A 16,795-nucleotide genomic window follows, 5' to 3' on the forward strand; every position below is an offset into this window, starting at 1 on the left:
CAGAAATTTTGTTAATAAATTGATAAATATAAACGATAATTAATCATTCAATTAATAATTAAACTGAATAAATTTGTTTTAACACATGTAACGCTTATAATAATATATTATATATGTAAATTAAAATCCTATATTAATGTATCTAGGTAGACATATGTTTATAGCTGATTATAATAATCCATTGCATCATCTCTCAATTGTTATTGACATTATTTAAAAGAATAATTCAAAAAAAAACATTTGAATAAATATCATTAGGTATCATATAGAACAATAAAATGGTCATATACATGAGAAGCTTAGTTTCACCGTTATCACGATCAATTGTTACAAATTTTATGTCGTTTCGTAAAATGACTGCTAGTGTTAAAACAGATTCTGTAAAATCTTTATTTTATAAAGAATATGGAGAACCTGTAGATGTTTTACACGTTACAACACAATCTATTAATCAACCAGAAAATAATCAGGTAATTCAGTTAAAATGATTTTTAATTTTTTTTTTAATGCATTTTAATAAAAAGTTATTTATTGTTAATAAAGGTTTCTGTCAAATGGTTGTTAGCTCCTGTTAATCCAGCAGACATAAATACAATACAGGGTAAATATCCAAGTAAACCGCCTTTACCAGCTATTCCAGGGAATGAAGGAGTTGGTGAAATAATAGCTATTGGATCTAATGTAAAATATTTAAATATTGGAGATAGAGTTATACCAAATGGCACGCATTTAGGAACATGGAGAACACATGCAAATTATACTGTGGAAGAACTTCTGAAGGTATATAATCTGCTTTCAGGTAATAAGGTTTGTATATATTAGGTTGTCCCAAAATTCTTTTTTGTTTTATAAAGAAGTAATAGATGCACAACATTTTTTGTTTTATATTCATCATATATAATTTAATAAAATAATATAAAACAAAAAATGTTGTGCATCTATTATTTTCTTATAAAACAAAAAAGAATTTTGGGACAACCTAATATTTATCACAATAGCTCAAAATTTGATATATGTTAAAATCTTAGGTTCCAAAAGAAGTTGGCATTGTGGAAGCTAGTATGTTAAATGTAAATCCATGTACTGCGTACAGAATGCTTAAAGATTTTGTGGAATTAAAACCTGGTGATACTGTAATTCAGAATGGTGGGAATTCAGCTGTTGGACAGATGATTATTCAACTATGTAAAATATGGAATTACAAATCTGTTAGTGTTATAAGGGACAGACCTAATATAGAAGAATTAAAGGTATAAAAACAGTTAAAAAATTAAATTTTTATTTCCATTGATTAATAAAAACTGTGTAGAATTACTTGACGAGCTTGGGTGCAGATGAAATTCTTACTGAAGATGAAATAAGGAAAACTCAGATTTTTAAAACTAAAAAGTTACCTTCACCAAAATTAGCTCTTAATTGTATATGCGGGCAAAATGCATTAGAAGTTCTAAGACATTTAGCACATGGAGGTATTATGGTAACTTATGGTGGTATGTCCAGAGAACCTTTAACAGTTCCAACGTCTGCACTTATTTTTAAGGTATATTGATTAAAATTTGTAAAGTAATGTACAGTATAATTAAGTAAGTAATGTTTGTTAATAATCTTAAAAATTAAATAGGATATAACATTAAAAGGATTTTGGATGACAGCATGGACAAAGGTAAATATGAATTCCAAAGAGCGTGAAAAGATGTTTAGTGAATTAGGAGCATTATTCAAGGATAAGAGATTAAAAGCTCCACCACATAAGTTAGTTCCATTTTGTCAGTATCAAGAAGCTGTTATTAATGCACTCCATACTGATGGTCGAACTGGAGTGAAATATATTTTGGATATGACTAAGCTATAAAGTAAACTCTCTTTTAGATTATAACTTAGTTTTGAGAACATCGCATTTCTTCTATCTTTAGTACCTTTTATATGAACTAAAAATAATTATATTTATTATTGTGCAAGAGACATTAATTTAATGTTTATGTGATACATATTTTGTAGTGCACTTTTAAATAAAATTTTAATGCAGAGTAATGTTAATTATAATTCATAATATAAAATGTTTATAAAAATACGATTTTTTATATATTACACAAACTGGAATATTGCTGTTCTATGTAAAAAGATGTATTAATTAATTTGTGCAAGACGAAATATTTATATATATGAATGTAAATAACAAATTAAAGAAAATTTTTATTTATTTTATTAATTATCATGGCGTAATCGAAAAAATAAGTTAAATAATATTATTCTGTTTTATCTAAAAGTTCTAACAAATTCATGCTGTATTTTATGTCTTCATGATCATCTTTAAAAAGATCTGTACGTATAATATCAAGTTTCGTTTTATAATCTTCATTAAATTTCGTTTTTTCATATTTTGTAACTGTAACGTCATTCTGACTGTCCTCCTTAGAATCGGACTCGCATTCTATATTTGTATTATCATTATCTTCAGTTGAAAATAAATTCAAAGTAAAAGGTCGTTTGTACAAAGTTTCTTCAGTTCCCAGTTGAACAGCTAACATACCAAGTTCTGCTTTTGCACCACATTCTTTAACGTAATTATGATTTTCTTGTTCAGAAGTTAATTTTGATATGCCATACAACATCGAATACCTGTATAATATGCTTCTTATATGTTTCTATCTTTGAAAAATTTGGTAATTTCATATTTGACACTTACATATTTTTGCCCAGTATTGTACCTCGTTCACCAAAAAGATTAAAAGAACCATCACAGTAAGTTTTCAAATCTATATCACATAATCTTGTACTAGAAAGGCGAGTTTTATTTTCTTTATATTTTTCATTGTATTTATGGTAGATTGAATTAAAGCTACCATCATCATTTTGTAATCCAAGTCTAAGAAGTATAGATACTTTCACGGAATAATACTCTAATTCTTTCAAACAATCATTTCTGGCATTCCAAACTTCTTCAAAAGTTAATGTACCATAAAACTAGAATTATCAGTAAATCGTTTTTAGAAATTCAACATAATCAATAATAATGATAATGGTAATCATATCAATAATTTAATCAATGAGTAAAATGCTTACATCGGTTACCATTTGGTGTACTAATCCAATACATTGTTGAGCATTTGGATTGCTAACCATGTCACGCATTGCATCTGTATGGTTTAATGTTAACAATACAATTTCTACAGGACCAGTAGCTGCAGTTAACTGATATTTAACCATCATGATCATTAGATCGAACAGTTTATTCATACTACTTTTATCAAGTTTCATTATTGATGATAATACAACACATTCTAAAGTAGGTCGTAAAAGAGATATCTTAGTCAAAGATTTTTCCTCAAATACAGAAGACAGCATTTTAGGATTAAGTAAAGCAGCAGTTACCTCGTCTAACACTGTATATAAATAGAAAAAGACATTTTAAAATTAATCAAAATATATAAAAAAAAATACACAATTATTTAATATAAATTAGCAGCATACAATGTATACTCTTTTGTATAGTATTAAACTAGCCTTGTATAATTTTATCAACACTTATCCTTTGTGCCTTCAATCTTTGTCGCAAAACATATAACATTTCACCACCCATGTTTAAATAAAGTATTGGCGTTGCATATAATGACATTTTTTCCTACTTTCACTTCCACTTTCAAAAATAGAGTACTTTTATGATTTTAGTACTTACACGTAGTTTACGGATAGCGTCGTCTTAGCGACAGAAATGTACATAAAATTAATCGACGTAATATATTTAAATGAGACTGCGCGATATTTTCTATTTTATAGTTGTGAACAATTATCCTTTTAGAAGTAAGTACATTGCATTTTGCTTCAAATTGTATATTTCAATCCATTTAATAACTAAATGAAAAAATGATTTTGCGAAAATCAATACATAGTTACCTTGGTAACTAATTTATTTTGTAAAACATTAGTGTTTTAACTGCAATAAGTCAATTATAACTGTATATATTGATTAAGAAAATTTGTTATAATAAATAACTGGTTCTCTTAAAAAAAACTTAATATTTATCGAATAATGAATTACTAAGTAACAATGTTAACTTTTTCTTTCCAGTCTAAAAGTTTGACAGTAATAAAAGACGTGTGTTATAACTGTTGGTTTTATTATATATAATTCGCCTCAAAACATGTTTTAAGTTAAAAAAGAAAAGAACATTTAACATCTGCTTTTTGCACTTAACAGATATCAGGAAGCTAATTATAATAATCATTCTTTTAACAATACTAATTAACAATAACATTAATTATTTATAAAATAATATAAGTGGACGGTTATATATAACAAAAAATATTTTGTTCCGCATTTTTATAAAATATCTTAAATCTAAGTTCGAAATTGGTTTAGTTACTTGGAACGGTTTACATTGTAGAAAGAATTTAGTAGCCCTGTTACTTTATATCGTTTATCCACTTATAACATATGAAGACTTCATTCCAAAAAATATGCTATACATATTTATCAGTCTAATATTAATCTGTAGTATGTGTTGTTGCACAGAATCAATCTCCATATATCTTATTTTCACATTATGCTACTTATATCATAAATATAATTCTGCTTACAATTCAATTAATATCAATAAAATTTTTATTGCATTTATATTCTATTAACGCACACATAAATTTGTCAATAGAAACAATAATGAAAGTAAAGAAACTACAGCAGTACATAAAGTTTTGTTATGGTCTTCTGTGGTACTTAATAGCATTTAAAAAATTATCACGGTTACTGCTCAAAAATTTGCAAATATCTTGTATAAGTGTATATGCAATTATGTTACCTTTTTTTTTTATAAATTATTGTATATTGCAAAGATTCAATTTTTAGAGGTATTAAACATAAGTAAAATGTCTTGCTTAACTTAAAATTATCTAATATTTTGTTTTTAAATGTCTAATTCGACATAAATTCATCTTTGATTATATGCTTTATATACAAATTGTAATTTAAGTACATTGTATCACGTCGTAATTTATAGAAACTCTTTGAAAATATGTAACAATTCTGCAATATTTTAAACAAACTGCTATAAAAAGCTGTTTGGTTGTTTAAAAACACAACTCTATTTATATTTGTGAAAATTATAAATAACATTATACCGAAATTAATGTAACGTTAAAAGACATTGCATTCGATACCTTATTAATGCAATAAAATATTAAATTTATTCTAAACAATGCAAAATTCATTATTTCTGATTTTTGCATTATTCACTTAAAGTACATAAACGTGTCATCTGGAGTATACTCATACATTGTATATTACATCCAAATAATTGAGATAAAATTTTATTTTTTACTCCTTGGAGAAATATCACAATTGTTTCTAATTTTATATTTATATATATATATATATTCTCTTCAGAAATTGGACACAATTATGCCATTTCTTTTTAATTATGCAATGATTATCTTAATAGTGTTTAGGAATTTCTCGAAATATATTTCTAAGAGAAGTTATTATTATTTCGAGAGAGTATTAATGTTATTTGCAATTTAACTTACAAATTATATGTCCAAGTACCTTTTGCTGACTGAATGTAGCGAAGAGGGACAATTGTGTTTCTAACATCGGGACTTTTTGATCTTCTTACACAATCCTGACTCAAAACCCTGCACCCTGGACTTAGAACTAAACCATTAAAGTTACTGCGGGGGATGCTGTCACTACTTGCCACTCTTCTAACATCATTGGTTTTCCTTTCTTCACAGTTACCAACTACTGACATTAAATTATCTGGTACAGAGTCCCTAAGTTTATATGCATTCTGATTATTTCCAAAATATTTTGAATTTGTGTTAACAGATATATTTTTGGGACTTCGCATTGAACAAGTTTCCACATAACCGTTACGACGAACTTTTTGTTTATCAGCGTTATCATCGATCGAATGCCGATCATATGTAGGATGATCAAGATTACAGTTTGCATCGTTATCAATACACTGGCAAGGAATTACCATACTATCAAGAGAATCCGAAAATTCAGGACTTGGAATTGAAGAAACACTACCCATATGAGAGAAGGTAACCGTCCCCTGAGTATTTTGGGGACGGCGTCAGAAACATCATTCTTCTAATTCATCCATTCGATTTCTAACTGCCATTTCTACCACTTCCAAACTCGGATAGTCAAGCTCTTTAACTAAGCATAAAACAGCTGATAAAATGTTGGAATTCTAAAATCACAATATTTTGTTATTTCTGTTCCATATTTCTAGATTTGTATAAAAACACATGAAACATACTCTTGTAACAGGCCTCCTGTGATAGTGAAACTGTGATCTACACTTCTCCTTATCTGAATGTCTTACCCATCCATGCACTTGGTTTAAATCTTCCTGTAATATTGAAAAATTCTATTCTGTTCATTATTTTAGCTAGAAAGAGAGTCAACATGTTTCAAATTAACATTAATTTTTAATTCTAACCCTCTCTACATTATGATGAACTGCCATTCGTCTAGGTTGAGATGATGGTTGATGTTGCTCTTCATAATCTTTAATTCTATGGTCATGATGTTCTTTATATTCAGATTTCAGTCTATTATCGTAGTCATAACTATTTCTATCTGCCCGTCTTTCATCTATAATTTCATTTGTAGAGTATTGTGTCCTTGGAGATGTTGGTGCGTATGTTCGTTGTGGTGTATCATTATTACTATATTCTGCATAAGATCTTCTGTCATCATAATCTCCATTATGTCTAGAAATTGCTGGTCGGTCATCATATTCCTAAAAATAATTATAATTCAAAAAGTATTTGTAGTGCATTTATATCTAATATTTCTAAGATTTATAGAATATTATAAAATTAATTTAAGTTAATGATTAGTTTGTATTTGTTAATAAAATTGATAATTGGATGGTCCAATGCTTCAGTGAACCATTCATTATAACTACTTATTTTAAACTGGAATCTAAACTATTTCTGTAAATTAAAGCTACTGTAAAAGTTAATACCAAATACAAAAATGTTTAAATGTCATCACAAAACATAATAAAATTTATGGTCTTTTTTTTAAAATCACAAATGATTTCTGTTTTTGAAATTATTCTTCATATTAATACAAATAGAAATATTAGAAAGACAAGTATATATTGCATATGATTAAATATACAAAATATATTATACTTGATTCATATTGTTTATTAATTAAGGAAAACCATTTAAAATTAACAATATCACTAAGTGATAAATTGTAAGTAACGCATAAGTTTAACTAATGAACACTAGAACTATCAAGGTAACACTAGAAGTAAATTACTACTTTGCACAAACATTGTGCAATCTATAGGATGTACCTTGATCATTTCAATAGTGTTAGTGGCCACGTTTTCACTGATGTTGCGCGACTCTGTACGTATAGTGTCATCTTTGCTTTGATTCTTTGACTGTCCATTCTGTTGCTGTCAGTATATGATTGCAGACAAAAGGAGCAATAATAAAATCATGCTTATTCGTTAAATATTAATTTAGATATATTGCTCAACAATGTTACTAAGATGGAGAATTAATTATATTTCTAAGTTTAGTACTAAAATAAAATCAATTTATTGAGAACTTTAATATATAGAATAATTATTTTCTTTCATATTTTCACTACACATATAAACATATTAGTATAAATCCTTTTACATGCAAAATAAACATACAATTGACTTACCTCATACGTATACTGATTATTTTGAGAATAATGATGTGATGGTGATGCATTATAATTTGCATTTCTATGATCTGGATCATGGTACTCTTCTTGAGCATGTTGTGTTTCTTCAAAACTTCTCTGTGAACAAATAGTTTTATAAGTCTTATAACAAATTATACCTGCACATTAAATAAATGTATGCATATTTATATATGTCATAGCATAATGAGAACATAATATAATGCATAATTTTTATAACAAAATTATCATAAAAGGTTTATAAAATTATTATAAATGAAATTATTATAAAAATAATTGATACAGCTTGAATTTTATATTACCTGATCACTTGAGGAACTATATCTTCGATGTCGAATCACTTCAGTTTCTTCAATATACTCAGTAGTAATATCCTAATTGTGTAAATGTTATTCAAATGTTAAGACTTTGTTAAAAACGTATTAACATATCATAACATTCTATTTTTATGAAATCATTATGATAGGATTAAACAAAAAAATAGATTAAAATTTAATGGTAGATTTAGTTAATAATATTTGCACAACATATATCATTAATAAAACCAAAGTTTCAATGAAGACATTATATATAGCAAAGTAATAAAAAATGATTTATACAAATATAGTGTGAAGAAGGCCTATTTTTATAAATAGTTTTACCTCTGGACTAACTGCATCTGATTGTGGTGGAGAAGCATACATGTCAAGAGGATGGACTAAAACACGACCTCTTGTTAATGCAGTTTGCACTTCCTCAGGTGATACTATTTCATCATCGAGCTTTTGTAGATTTGGTAAAGCTTTTAAAACTGCTAACCGATAACTAGAAATAAATAAATTACTTAACTAACCTACTCAGATAATTAATAAATCTTTTAATTGCCATACACAATACCCTTCTTTCTCAGCACAAGGATTTTCACCAAGCCATAAATTTCTTAAATTTGGTAAACCTTGAAGATAACAAACTTCATTCAAATCTTCAATATTATTATTTCTAACAAATAATTCTTGAAGACTTAAACAGTATTGAAAATCAGCAAGGGTGTTGATATGGTTAACACTATAAACAAATGAAAAAGATTTTAAAATATAATATAGTATTAATATGAATATGTTACATGTTATTTATGTTTATATTAAAGTTTATTATATTTTTAATGCCATATTACAATTACTTAGCTTTGCTAAAAATTACAAAAATGGATTTCAAAATAAAATCAAAATATATAAACCCAATTGTAATATAAGGTTACATGAACATAGAAAGTTACATGCTTAAAATACATAGGATCACTAAGGTAAAATGTTTCATATAGAAAGGTGGGTGTAACCACCTAAGTAAATGAGATTATATATTATATTCTTATATATTTATTTTTTTTTATTCTTATATATATACATTCTATTCTGTATATTTTATATATTAGATGTGTAATAAATGCTGTTATTTCATTAAATTCCATTTCATTTAAATTAATTTAAATAAAATCTATTATATTACTAATAGAATTTTTAATATTGATGTCATTCTTAATATACATTATAAAAAACATTATGTGCCAGTATTTATATCAAATTAGTTTTATTTTTCTTCAAGGATATTGAAATATATTACAATGAATTCAAAATATGTGGGTAGAACAACTTCTGAGGTAGTAGGTTGTGCCTATGATCTTGAGGTTTATATAAACCTCTCCATAGTAAGAATGCATTAGAGAATGCATTAAAAATTATGAACAAGTGAGATCATTACTATTATGAACTCTTCTTATAAAACAATTTTCAAGTAATAATTTCTACATAATTTGTGTGTGTGTGTGTATCTCAAGATTATGATCTTAATTATTTACCTTAATGACAGTACTTCCACATTTTTCATTTTCCTTAAAATGCTTACATCAGTCAATTCTGTACCCCTATATTAACAATATAAGTAAATTAATTTATGTAAATATTTAGCTGTATATTATATATTTATATATATTTAAAAAAAAAATTATTTCACAAAAGACAACTCGAAATAGTTTACTAATTGTTTAACATTATAAATTAAATACAAGCATGTATAATAACTTTATTAATTTGTATTTATTTTTATCATTATTAAGAAATGTTTTCATTCTATTAAATATAACAAAACCTAAAATATTTATAATTATTGGAGTAATCTATTTTCCAATAAGAACATAAAACAACTATAAATCGTACTACTGGAACTCTTTAAAAAATAAGCATGTACTACAGTGAACATGTCATTTTAATATAATTACACATAAAATCAATTACATAGTAGTAGAATAAATAACAACTCATTTGAGAAGGGTAATATCGTTATAAACACTTACCAACAATTAAGTTTTTTTACGGCAGAGAAGTCAGACATTCGCGTCCGAGCCACGACCATTTCTTCTGTTAACTTTACCATTATGAAGTTTGTAATTCATATAAATATACTTGAAATAAAGTAGTAATAAAAGATTTTGCAGATGTTAATAACAATTATAAAAAATATGCGATTCAGACCATCACTACAAATTTCTTAACTGTAAATCAAAGACGCAACCAAAACCCATCGCCATGATGGTGTGCCATCAACTAATTGAAAAGTATTACGGTATACGGTAAGATTACAAAGCTTTCACAAAATACTGAAACATTCTCAATACTGATATGTATTCTACCAGTTCCAAAGGTACATTTCACGAATTACCGCCTCTAGCGGTTGAATGGCCGAACTATACACTGGTTTCTTCTTTTGGTAGGAGAAATGTATGTGTGCTCAGCGAGAGGGGAAATGTGCGTTTGATTTTGTACCACGTGGGCTGTACAAAGTTGACCGAAAACAAACGCTTAGTGTCGATTCGAAAACGAACGGCAAAACGCTACGTTGTACCACGACTTTTATGACTTTCCAATCATTATTTTCGCACGAGAAGTTGTTTTAGCTCTATTGATTGAGCAACGAAATCAAGTTTTTGTAAAACTGCACAATTACATAAATTATTATACAGAAAATTATAAACATTGTAAAATTGTACAATTATTGTAAATTTGCAAATTGAACAACTACAATAATCTTATTTTGCAAATAAGCAAATGGTTTTAATTGCTTGAAATCTTTTCAACAATCACAATCCTCAAATCCTTTCCAATTTCTATAAGTTCAAGAAATAAGTCGTAGAAAATGACGAAAAGGTTCGAGAAAACTGGTAAGTATTAAGAGGATAAGATAGCATAAGAAATATTTGAAACCTTTTGAAATTGCTGAAAACGACGTCATTTTCTGAGAAATTCTGTCGTCAAAAAAAATTTGTCGATCGAAAGAACAATTTTGTATCAGGAAAACATAATAGCATAAAAGGTGGCACAATTTCGCTAATTCTTGGAAATTACGTCATATTCCAGGAATTTTTTTAAAGTTGAAATTTTCGAGTTTTCGAAAAAGATTTTCGTCAGTCTCGATTTTGTATCAAGAGAATATAATTTGGTATATAGTATTGAATAGTAGAAAGGATAAATAACAAGACTGTAATACGCCGTTAAACTATTCTGATTTATTGAAAACCTTTCTAAATATATTTTATATTATATTATATTATATTATATTATATTATATTATATATATTATATTATATTATATTATATTATATTATATTATATTATATTATATTATATTATATTATATTATATTATATTATATATTATATTATATTATATATATATTATATTATATTATATTATATTATATTATATTATATTATATTATTGTAGAGGATGGATCTGTTCAAATATCACTATTACAGTCTATAAGTCGTGAGCACTTTATTAAAGAAATGCTTTGATACAAAGCGCAAGTCCTGGTCGCGTCCTGCTGCGTCGCGTTGATGCCTCAACCTGTCGGCGTCCTGTTGATACCGATCCGCCACATTATATTATATTTTATTTCATTCTATTTTATTTTAGTTTGTTTTATTTTATTATACATTTTATTTGCAATAAATAATTTTATTTTTTATCGTAACATATAATCATTTCCACGAAGATCGTTACGGCTAGTTGCTGTTGGTTCCTGTTGGGTGCTTGTGACATCCTGATTGTTGTTTCTACTCCCAAGGTGGCTTTTCTGTAATCTATACAAAAAAAGCAATGTACTTCTAATATTTAATTAAACTTTTAAGCAATTTTTATGTTTTTTTCGTCCTTAACTTTCATTGGTCGGTGATATGAATGTATATTTTTCGCCGTGCAAGCGAAATATGCATATAGTTCGATCGTTTGCAGATAGAGGGCCTTATTTCTAGTATGGATCTTCCAGCTGTTTTTTTTAACATTGCATCAGCGATCTCTCTATTCATCTTTGATAATGCAGCTATACGACTCGTATTCATTCCTTTAATTAAGTTCAAATTTCTTTTACAAGTAATTGCGAAAAATATATAAAAATAGTAAAATATATATTATCAACAAATGCTGAAAGTTTTTGTTATAAAATATGTTCTATAGATTAATAAACTATATAATATAATTTTTCATAGCGTAATTATAGTTTGAAATGATCTTTGACTTTGAATACATTCCACTCTATATATTATTCTTTTTTATTTCTAGCTTTGTGAAATAATTTACTAGGGAAATTGTTCCCGCTTTACCGATGTACTCTTTTCTTTTTCTTTTCGTTATAGTTGGTTATAGTTAAAGTATTGAAGTTTCCTAAAATCGAAGACGCACTTGTGTTTAAAGAATGTTGATACGTACATGATAACACGTGTTGGAACATATAAGGAAGTAAAAATAAAACTTTAGTGATCATTTAATTTCTGCAACAGTGTTCATGACGCCTGACATTAGAAAAATGCAGAAGGTTGGAAAATTGAATCCTTCGATTGATATTATTCCATTACAAGGATCTAGTGGAGATTATAAATCAAAAACTATGAATAATAAACATAAAATTGATTCTTCTCATAAATACTTGCGGGATCAATTACTAATATCACGTGTACAAACGGTGATTGAATTATTTTATAACTTTTAGAATTTTTAATTTAACAAGTGTCTAAAATCAACACTTTTTATATTATGCAGTTTACGTGGTAAATTTATGCATTGAACCTTAAAATATAATATGCAATAACTGTGTAATACATATAAATAATTTTATACAAACTAGTTAAATACTTGTATATAATGTCGCTTTTTTAAATAAAATTCTATTTTATTTCACACTTTGAACATCTTTATGTCTTTCAATATTTTTAATTTTGTGGAAAATTACTTAATATAATCATTAATTGTTTTAAGATAATATGTTAGTACATCTTCTACTTTATACTTTAGTACTTCTGAATAATTAATTTTTTTATTGTTTTAGTATATGCATGAAAATGAAAATAAAGTCTATATTGACGTTAATGAAATGGCAGATGCTTTACAAAAGAAGTATAGAGATTACCGTATTAAAAAGCGAGGTCCCTTCAGGATATTAGTGCGTAAAGCATATGATGAACTTACAGAAATGTTTGCAAAGAAATATTGTTCTCGCGAATGGCCTGCTTATGATGATGAAGATGAAGAGGAAGAAGTTGATGTCGAGGTATATATAGATATAATATTTAAGTATGATATAGATAGTAAATTTTGAAAGAAATATATTGGTTTTAGTCAGATCCCCAAAATACTATGTTAGATGGAATGCTCTTAAAAATGTATAAAAAATCACAAAACAAACAGAATGGAAATTCCAGTGATAAGGAACTTATAGATATTAGTAGTGATGATGATGTAAGCAAAGTAGAATCAAATTCAAATAAAATAAATGAACCCGAGATTGTGGAGAAAGATCAACAGAAACCAGGTCCATCTTCGGGTACAGAAAAAGCTGTGCATGCTAAAGAAGTCGAACAACAAACAACAGTAAATTTAAAGCTTTCTTTAATAGAGTTACATTTCTTAAACTTATTATTGTTAAATATCATCTACTTCAAATATAATTTAATATGAAATCTACATCGAAATAATAGTACTGATACATGAAGCCTATTATGCCAAAATAATGTTATACCAGAGACATTACCTCATTTACTTTTTATAGCCTAGTAAAGAAATACAACAAACTACTACAGTGAGCACAGCAGCTATTACAACAACCTCAAACACAATGGTAGAATCTTCAAAGAAGCGACAACGCGATAAAGAGGGTGATAGTAGTCAATTCATGTTCATAAAAAAAGTCAAAGGGATACCAATTTCTGAATCCAAAGTCACATTTGCTGACATAGGAGGAAATGATAAAGCTTTAAAAACTGTATGTAAATTACTTGCACATATGAAACATCCAGAAATCTTTAAGCAACTTGGTATATCTCCACCAAGAGGATTTTTACTTCATGGTCCACCTGGATGTGGAAAGTCTTTATTAGCGTATGCTATTGCAGGAGTAAGATACTATTTTAGTGTCAATAGTTGGTCTAGTGTCAATAATTGGTTTTATTTGACTATTTATTTAATATTTTTGAAAACTAGGAGTTAGATATACCATTATTGAAAGTAGCAGCACCTGAATTGGTAGCAGGAGTATCAGGCGAAAGCGAAGCAAGAATTCGAGAATTATTTGAACAGGCACTTGCAATAGCACCTTGTGTAATTTTTTTAGACGAAATAGATGCTGTAGCACCACATAGAGCCACAGCTCAAAGAGAAATGGAGAGAAGAATTGTTGCACAACTGTTATCATGTTTGGATGGTAATTTACTATTATAGTTAAACTACAGTAAATTACATTAATTTTAAAATAATTTCTCAAGTAGAAAATATGTTATTGGACAGAACTCAGTTTGAAAGAAAATGGTACTAGGGTATTAGTACTTGGAGCAACAAATCGACCTGATTCATTGGACCCTGCATTAAGGAGAGCTGGCCGATTTGATCACGAAGTGTGTCTGGGTATACCAGATAGAGATGCAAGAGCAAAGATTTTAGCTGTACACACAGAAAAGGTAGCACTTGCTCCAAATGTTAGTTTATCCACAATAGCTTCACTTACACCAGGTTTTGTTGGAGCCGATTTAGTTGCATTAATTAGAGAAGCAGCTATGGCAGCTATGGACAGGTAACTGTTTAAATATTCAATAAGTATTTTAAAATTAATTTATTTAATATGGTCAATTATATTTTCCTATGTTCTTATATTCTTATTAGAATACTTGAAGACTTGAAGTCGGTTCCAGATAATAAATCTTCAGAAATTCCAGAAGATAGTACTGTTATTAAGAAAAAAACTGAAAGTTTTGAAAATTCTAGTAATTTAGTCGAAGAAGTAACCATTGAACCATCTACCTCAAATCAAAATAATGTTTCTAAGTTAAATAAAACGAGTAATGCAGAGAATCATCAAGCAACTTTGGAAATGGATGTAATACAAGAAAATTCCAAATCTCCAGATTTAACAGGGTTACTTACTTGGTTGCGTAATGATCCGCCACTTCCTTCAGAAAGACTATCAAATTTATATATTGAACACAATGACTTTGAAACCGCTGTTCATATAATTCAGCCATCAGCCAAAAGAGAAGGTTTTGCAACAGTACCTGATGTTACATGGGATGATGTCGGTTCGTTACGAGATATTAGAGAAGAATTGCAAATGGCTATACTTGTAAGTATATTTATATTGGCTTAATTAAAAATATTGGAATAATTTGATACACATTTAAAAGATATAAAATATTTTTTTTTGTTTAATATTCTAGGCTCCAATTCGACATTCCGAACACTTTATAGCGCTAGGATTAACAGCACCAACTGGAGTATTATTATGTGGTCCACCTGGTTGTGGAAAAACATTACTAGCTAAAGCTATTGCAAATGAAGCTGGTATTAATTTTATTTCTATTAAAGGACCAGAGCTTTTAAATATGGTAATAATTTAGATGATTATAATAAATATTATAAGATGCAATTATTAAATATTTTATTTTTATTATTTCAGTATGTCGGTGAAAGTGAAAAAGCAGTTCGACAGTGTTTTATTAGAGCTAGAAATTCTGCTCCGTGCGTTATATTTTTTGACGAATTGGACGCATTGTGTCCCAGACGATCAGAAGGTGACAATTCTGCTACTTCACGTGTTGTAAATCAAATGTTGACTGAAATGGATGGAGTAGAAGGGCGACAAGGAGTATTTTTAATGGCTGCGAGCAATCGTCCTGATATTATAGATCCAGCAGTATTAAGACCAGGAAGATTAGATAAGATTTTATATGTTGATTTGCCTACCTCAGCAGATCGTGTTGACATCTTAAGAGCACTAACAAAGGTAACGTTTTTGTTTTCAAAAAACATTTTAAACAAATTTGTTCTCTTTAGAAATAAACGTATATTTATAGAATGCAACCAAACCAAAATTAGCTGCAGATGTAAATCTTGAAGAAATAGGATATAATAGTAAATGTGATGGTTATACTGGAGCCGACTTAGCAGCTTTAATCAGAGAAGCTGGAATAGAAGCATTAAGAGAATTAATGGATATGCATTATTCAGGACAACCAGAAATCTCTATGCGACATTTCGTAGTTGCATTTGATAAAATAAGACCATCCGTACAAGAAAAGGTAAACACATTTGTTTCATTAATAAAAAATAAACATTCATTTTTATAAATATAGGTTAATTGCATAACAACAATACATGTATAACTTATAGGATATCAAACACTATGAAAAATTAAAAAAATTGTATTCAATTAAAAAGAAATCCGATGATACACCTATGGAAACTCCAACAGATACACCTATAGTAGATGTAGTCATGGAACCTATGGAAACGTGAAATAAAAATAAATCTGAAATAAACATGTAAAAAATCTTCCATCACAAAGTACTTTTAAGCAGATGACAGTGAATTTCACGCAAAAAATACATATTGTATGCCTTAGCCTCATTTTTGTAGTTGAGGCATTCTAGTGTCCATCTCTGTCGATCAAAGATGTAAATGTAATATATTAGATCTTAATTTACTGTTTTAAAATAAAAACTGACGATGTTCTTTATTTTTTAAGTGTAGAATATATGCAATATGGAAGTGTTAATGACATTTTTATAAAACAAATCAA

At 27.7% G+C, this 16,795-nt stretch overlaps 4 protein-coding genes across 10 annotated transcripts; 2 read left to right on the top strand and 2 right to left on the bottom strand.

Moving 5' to 3' along the window:
- Positions 1–63: 63 nt before the first annotated feature.
- Positions 64–1,892, top strand: LOC117241787 (enoyl-[acyl-carrier-protein] reductase, mitochondrial). 2 transcript variants are annotated; one of them, XM_033507903.1, is made up of 5 exons: positions 64–470; positions 544–780; positions 1,029–1,250; positions 1,310–1,540; positions 1,622–1,892. In XM_033507903.1, exons 1-5 carry the CDS (start codon positions 279–281, stop codon positions 1,850–1,852), a joined length of 1,113 nt encoding a protein of 370 aa, XP_033363794.1. In that variant the 5' UTR covers positions 64–278; the 3' UTR covers positions 1,853–1,892. The 2 variants fall into 2 exon arrangements, with proteins under 2 accessions (XP_033363794.1, XP_033363803.1); XM_033507912.1 differs by having other exon boundaries at positions 281–470; positions 525–780.
- Positions 1,893–2,180: 288 nt separating this feature from the next.
- LOC117241795 (protein OSCP1-like) lies at positions 2,181–3,849 on the bottom strand. Of its 2 annotated transcripts, none has more exons than XM_033507926.1 (4): positions 3,505–3,849; positions 3,064–3,383; positions 2,687–2,964; positions 2,181–2,619 (listed from the first exon to the last, which is right to left on the bottom strand). In XM_033507926.1, exons 1-4 carry the CDS (start codon positions 3,614–3,616, stop codon positions 2,247–2,249), a joined length of 1,083 nt encoding a protein of 360 aa, XP_033363817.1. In that variant the 5' UTR covers positions 3,617–3,849; the 3' UTR covers positions 2,181–2,246. The 2 variants fall into 2 exon arrangements, with proteins under 2 accessions (XP_033363817.1, XP_033363827.1); XM_033507936.1 differs by having other exon boundaries at positions 3,481–3,555.
- Positions 3,850–4,408: 559 nt separating this feature from the next.
- Positions 4,409–10,422, bottom strand: LOC117241763 (cilia- and flagella-associated protein 410). Of its 4 annotated transcripts, XM_033507870.1 has the most exons (10): positions 10,032–10,420; positions 9,537–9,602; positions 8,579–8,746; positions 8,344–8,506; positions 8,005–8,076; positions 7,682–7,801; positions 7,320–7,424; positions 6,447–6,749; positions 6,264–6,356; positions 4,409–6,194 (listed from the first exon to the last, which is right to left on the bottom strand). In XM_033507870.1, the coding sequence occupies exons 1-10, from the start codon at positions 10,109–10,111 to the stop codon at positions 6,084–6,086; spliced, it is 1,281 nt and encodes a 426-aa protein (XP_033363761.1). In that variant the 5' UTR covers positions 10,112–10,420; the 3' UTR covers positions 4,409–6,083. The 4 variants fall into 4 exon arrangements, with proteins under 4 accessions (XP_033363761.1, XP_033363769.1, XP_033363777.1 ...); XM_033507878.1 differs by lacking the exon at positions 8,005–8,076 and having other exon boundaries at positions 10,032–10,422; XM_033507886.1 differs by lacking the exon at positions 7,320–7,424.
- Positions 10,423–12,217: 1,795 nt separating this feature from the next.
- On the top strand, positions 12,218–16,795 carry LOC117243054 (nuclear valosin-containing protein-like). Of its 2 annotated transcripts, none has more exons than XM_033510218.1 (11): positions 12,218–12,694; positions 13,058–13,279; positions 13,352–13,599; positions 13,778–14,122; positions 14,209–14,428; positions 14,512–14,794; positions 14,884–15,340; positions 15,435–15,602; positions 15,674–16,000; positions 16,071–16,295; positions 16,387–16,512. In XM_033510218.1, exons 3-11 carry the CDS (start codon positions 13,366–13,368, stop codon positions 16,510–16,512), a joined length of 2,385 nt encoding a protein of 794 aa, XP_033366109.1. In that variant the 5' UTR covers positions 12,218–12,694; positions 13,058–13,279; positions 13,352–13,365. The 2 variants fall into 2 exon arrangements, with proteins under 2 accessions (XP_033366109.1, XP_033366108.1); XM_033510217.1 differs by having other exon boundaries at positions 12,221–12,694; positions 13,348–13,599; positions 16,387–16,795.

This window comes from Bombus vosnesenskii, unplaced genomic scaffold (genome assembly GCF_011952255.1).
Source record: "Bombus vosnesenskii isolate JDL3184/JDL3185 unplaced genomic scaffold, Bvos_JDL3184-5_v1.1 scf7180000013265, whole genome shotgun sequence".
Taxonomy (NCBI): domain Eukaryota; kingdom Metazoa; phylum Arthropoda; class Insecta; order Hymenoptera; family Apidae; genus Bombus; species Bombus vosnesenskii.

Excerpts from the sequence above, each read along its gene's own strand:
- LOC117241787 (XM_033507903.1), top strand. The coding sequence starts at position 279 with ATGGTCATATACATGAGAAGCTTAGTTTCACCGTTATCACGATCAATT. Across the intron at positions 781-1,028 it reads CTGTGGAAGAACTTCTGAAG|GTTCCAAAAGAAGTTGGCAT; the intron begins GTATATAATCTG and ends TTAAAATCTTAG. Across the intron at positions 1,541-1,621 it reads CGTCTGCACTTATTTTTAAG|GATATAACATTAAAAGGATT; the intron begins GTATATTGATTA and ends AAAATTAAATAG.
- LOC117241795 (XM_033507926.1), bottom strand. The coding sequence starts at position 3,616 with ATGTCATTATATGCAACGCCAATACTTTATTTAAACATGGGTGGTGAA. Across the intron at positions 2,965-3,063 it reads TACACCAAATGGTAACCGAT|TTTTATGGTACATTAACTTT; the intron begins GTAAGCATTTTA and ends TGATAATTCTAG. Across the intron at positions 2,620-2,686 it reads ACAATACTGGGCAAAAATAT|GTATTCGATGTTGTATGGCA; the intron begins GTAAGTGTCAAA and ends CATATTATACAG.
- LOC117241763 (XM_033507870.1), bottom strand. The coding sequence starts at position 10,111 with ATGGTAAAGTTAACAGAAGAAATGGTCGTGGCTCGGACGCGAATGTCT. Across the intron at positions 9,603-10,031 it reads GTAAAAAAACTTAATTGTTG|GGGTACAGAATTGACTGATG; the intron begins GTAAGTGTTTAT and ends TTGTTAATATAG. Across the intron at positions 7,802-8,004 it reads ATAGTTCCTCAAGTGATCAG|AGAAGTTTTGAAGAAACACA; the intron begins GTAATATAAAAT and ends ATTTGTTCACAG.
- LOC117243054 (XM_033510217.1), top strand. The coding sequence starts at position 12,518 with ATGACGCCTGACATTAGAAAAATGCAGAAGGTTGGAAAATTGAATCCT. Across the intron at positions 15,603-15,673 it reads GACCAGAGCTTTTAAATATG|TATGTCGGTGAAAGTGAAAA; the intron begins GTAATAATTTAG and ends TTATTATTTCAG. Across the intron at positions 16,001-16,070 it reads TCTTAAGAGCACTAACAAAG|AATGCAACCAAACCAAAATT; the intron begins GTAACGTTTTTG and ends GTATATTTATAG.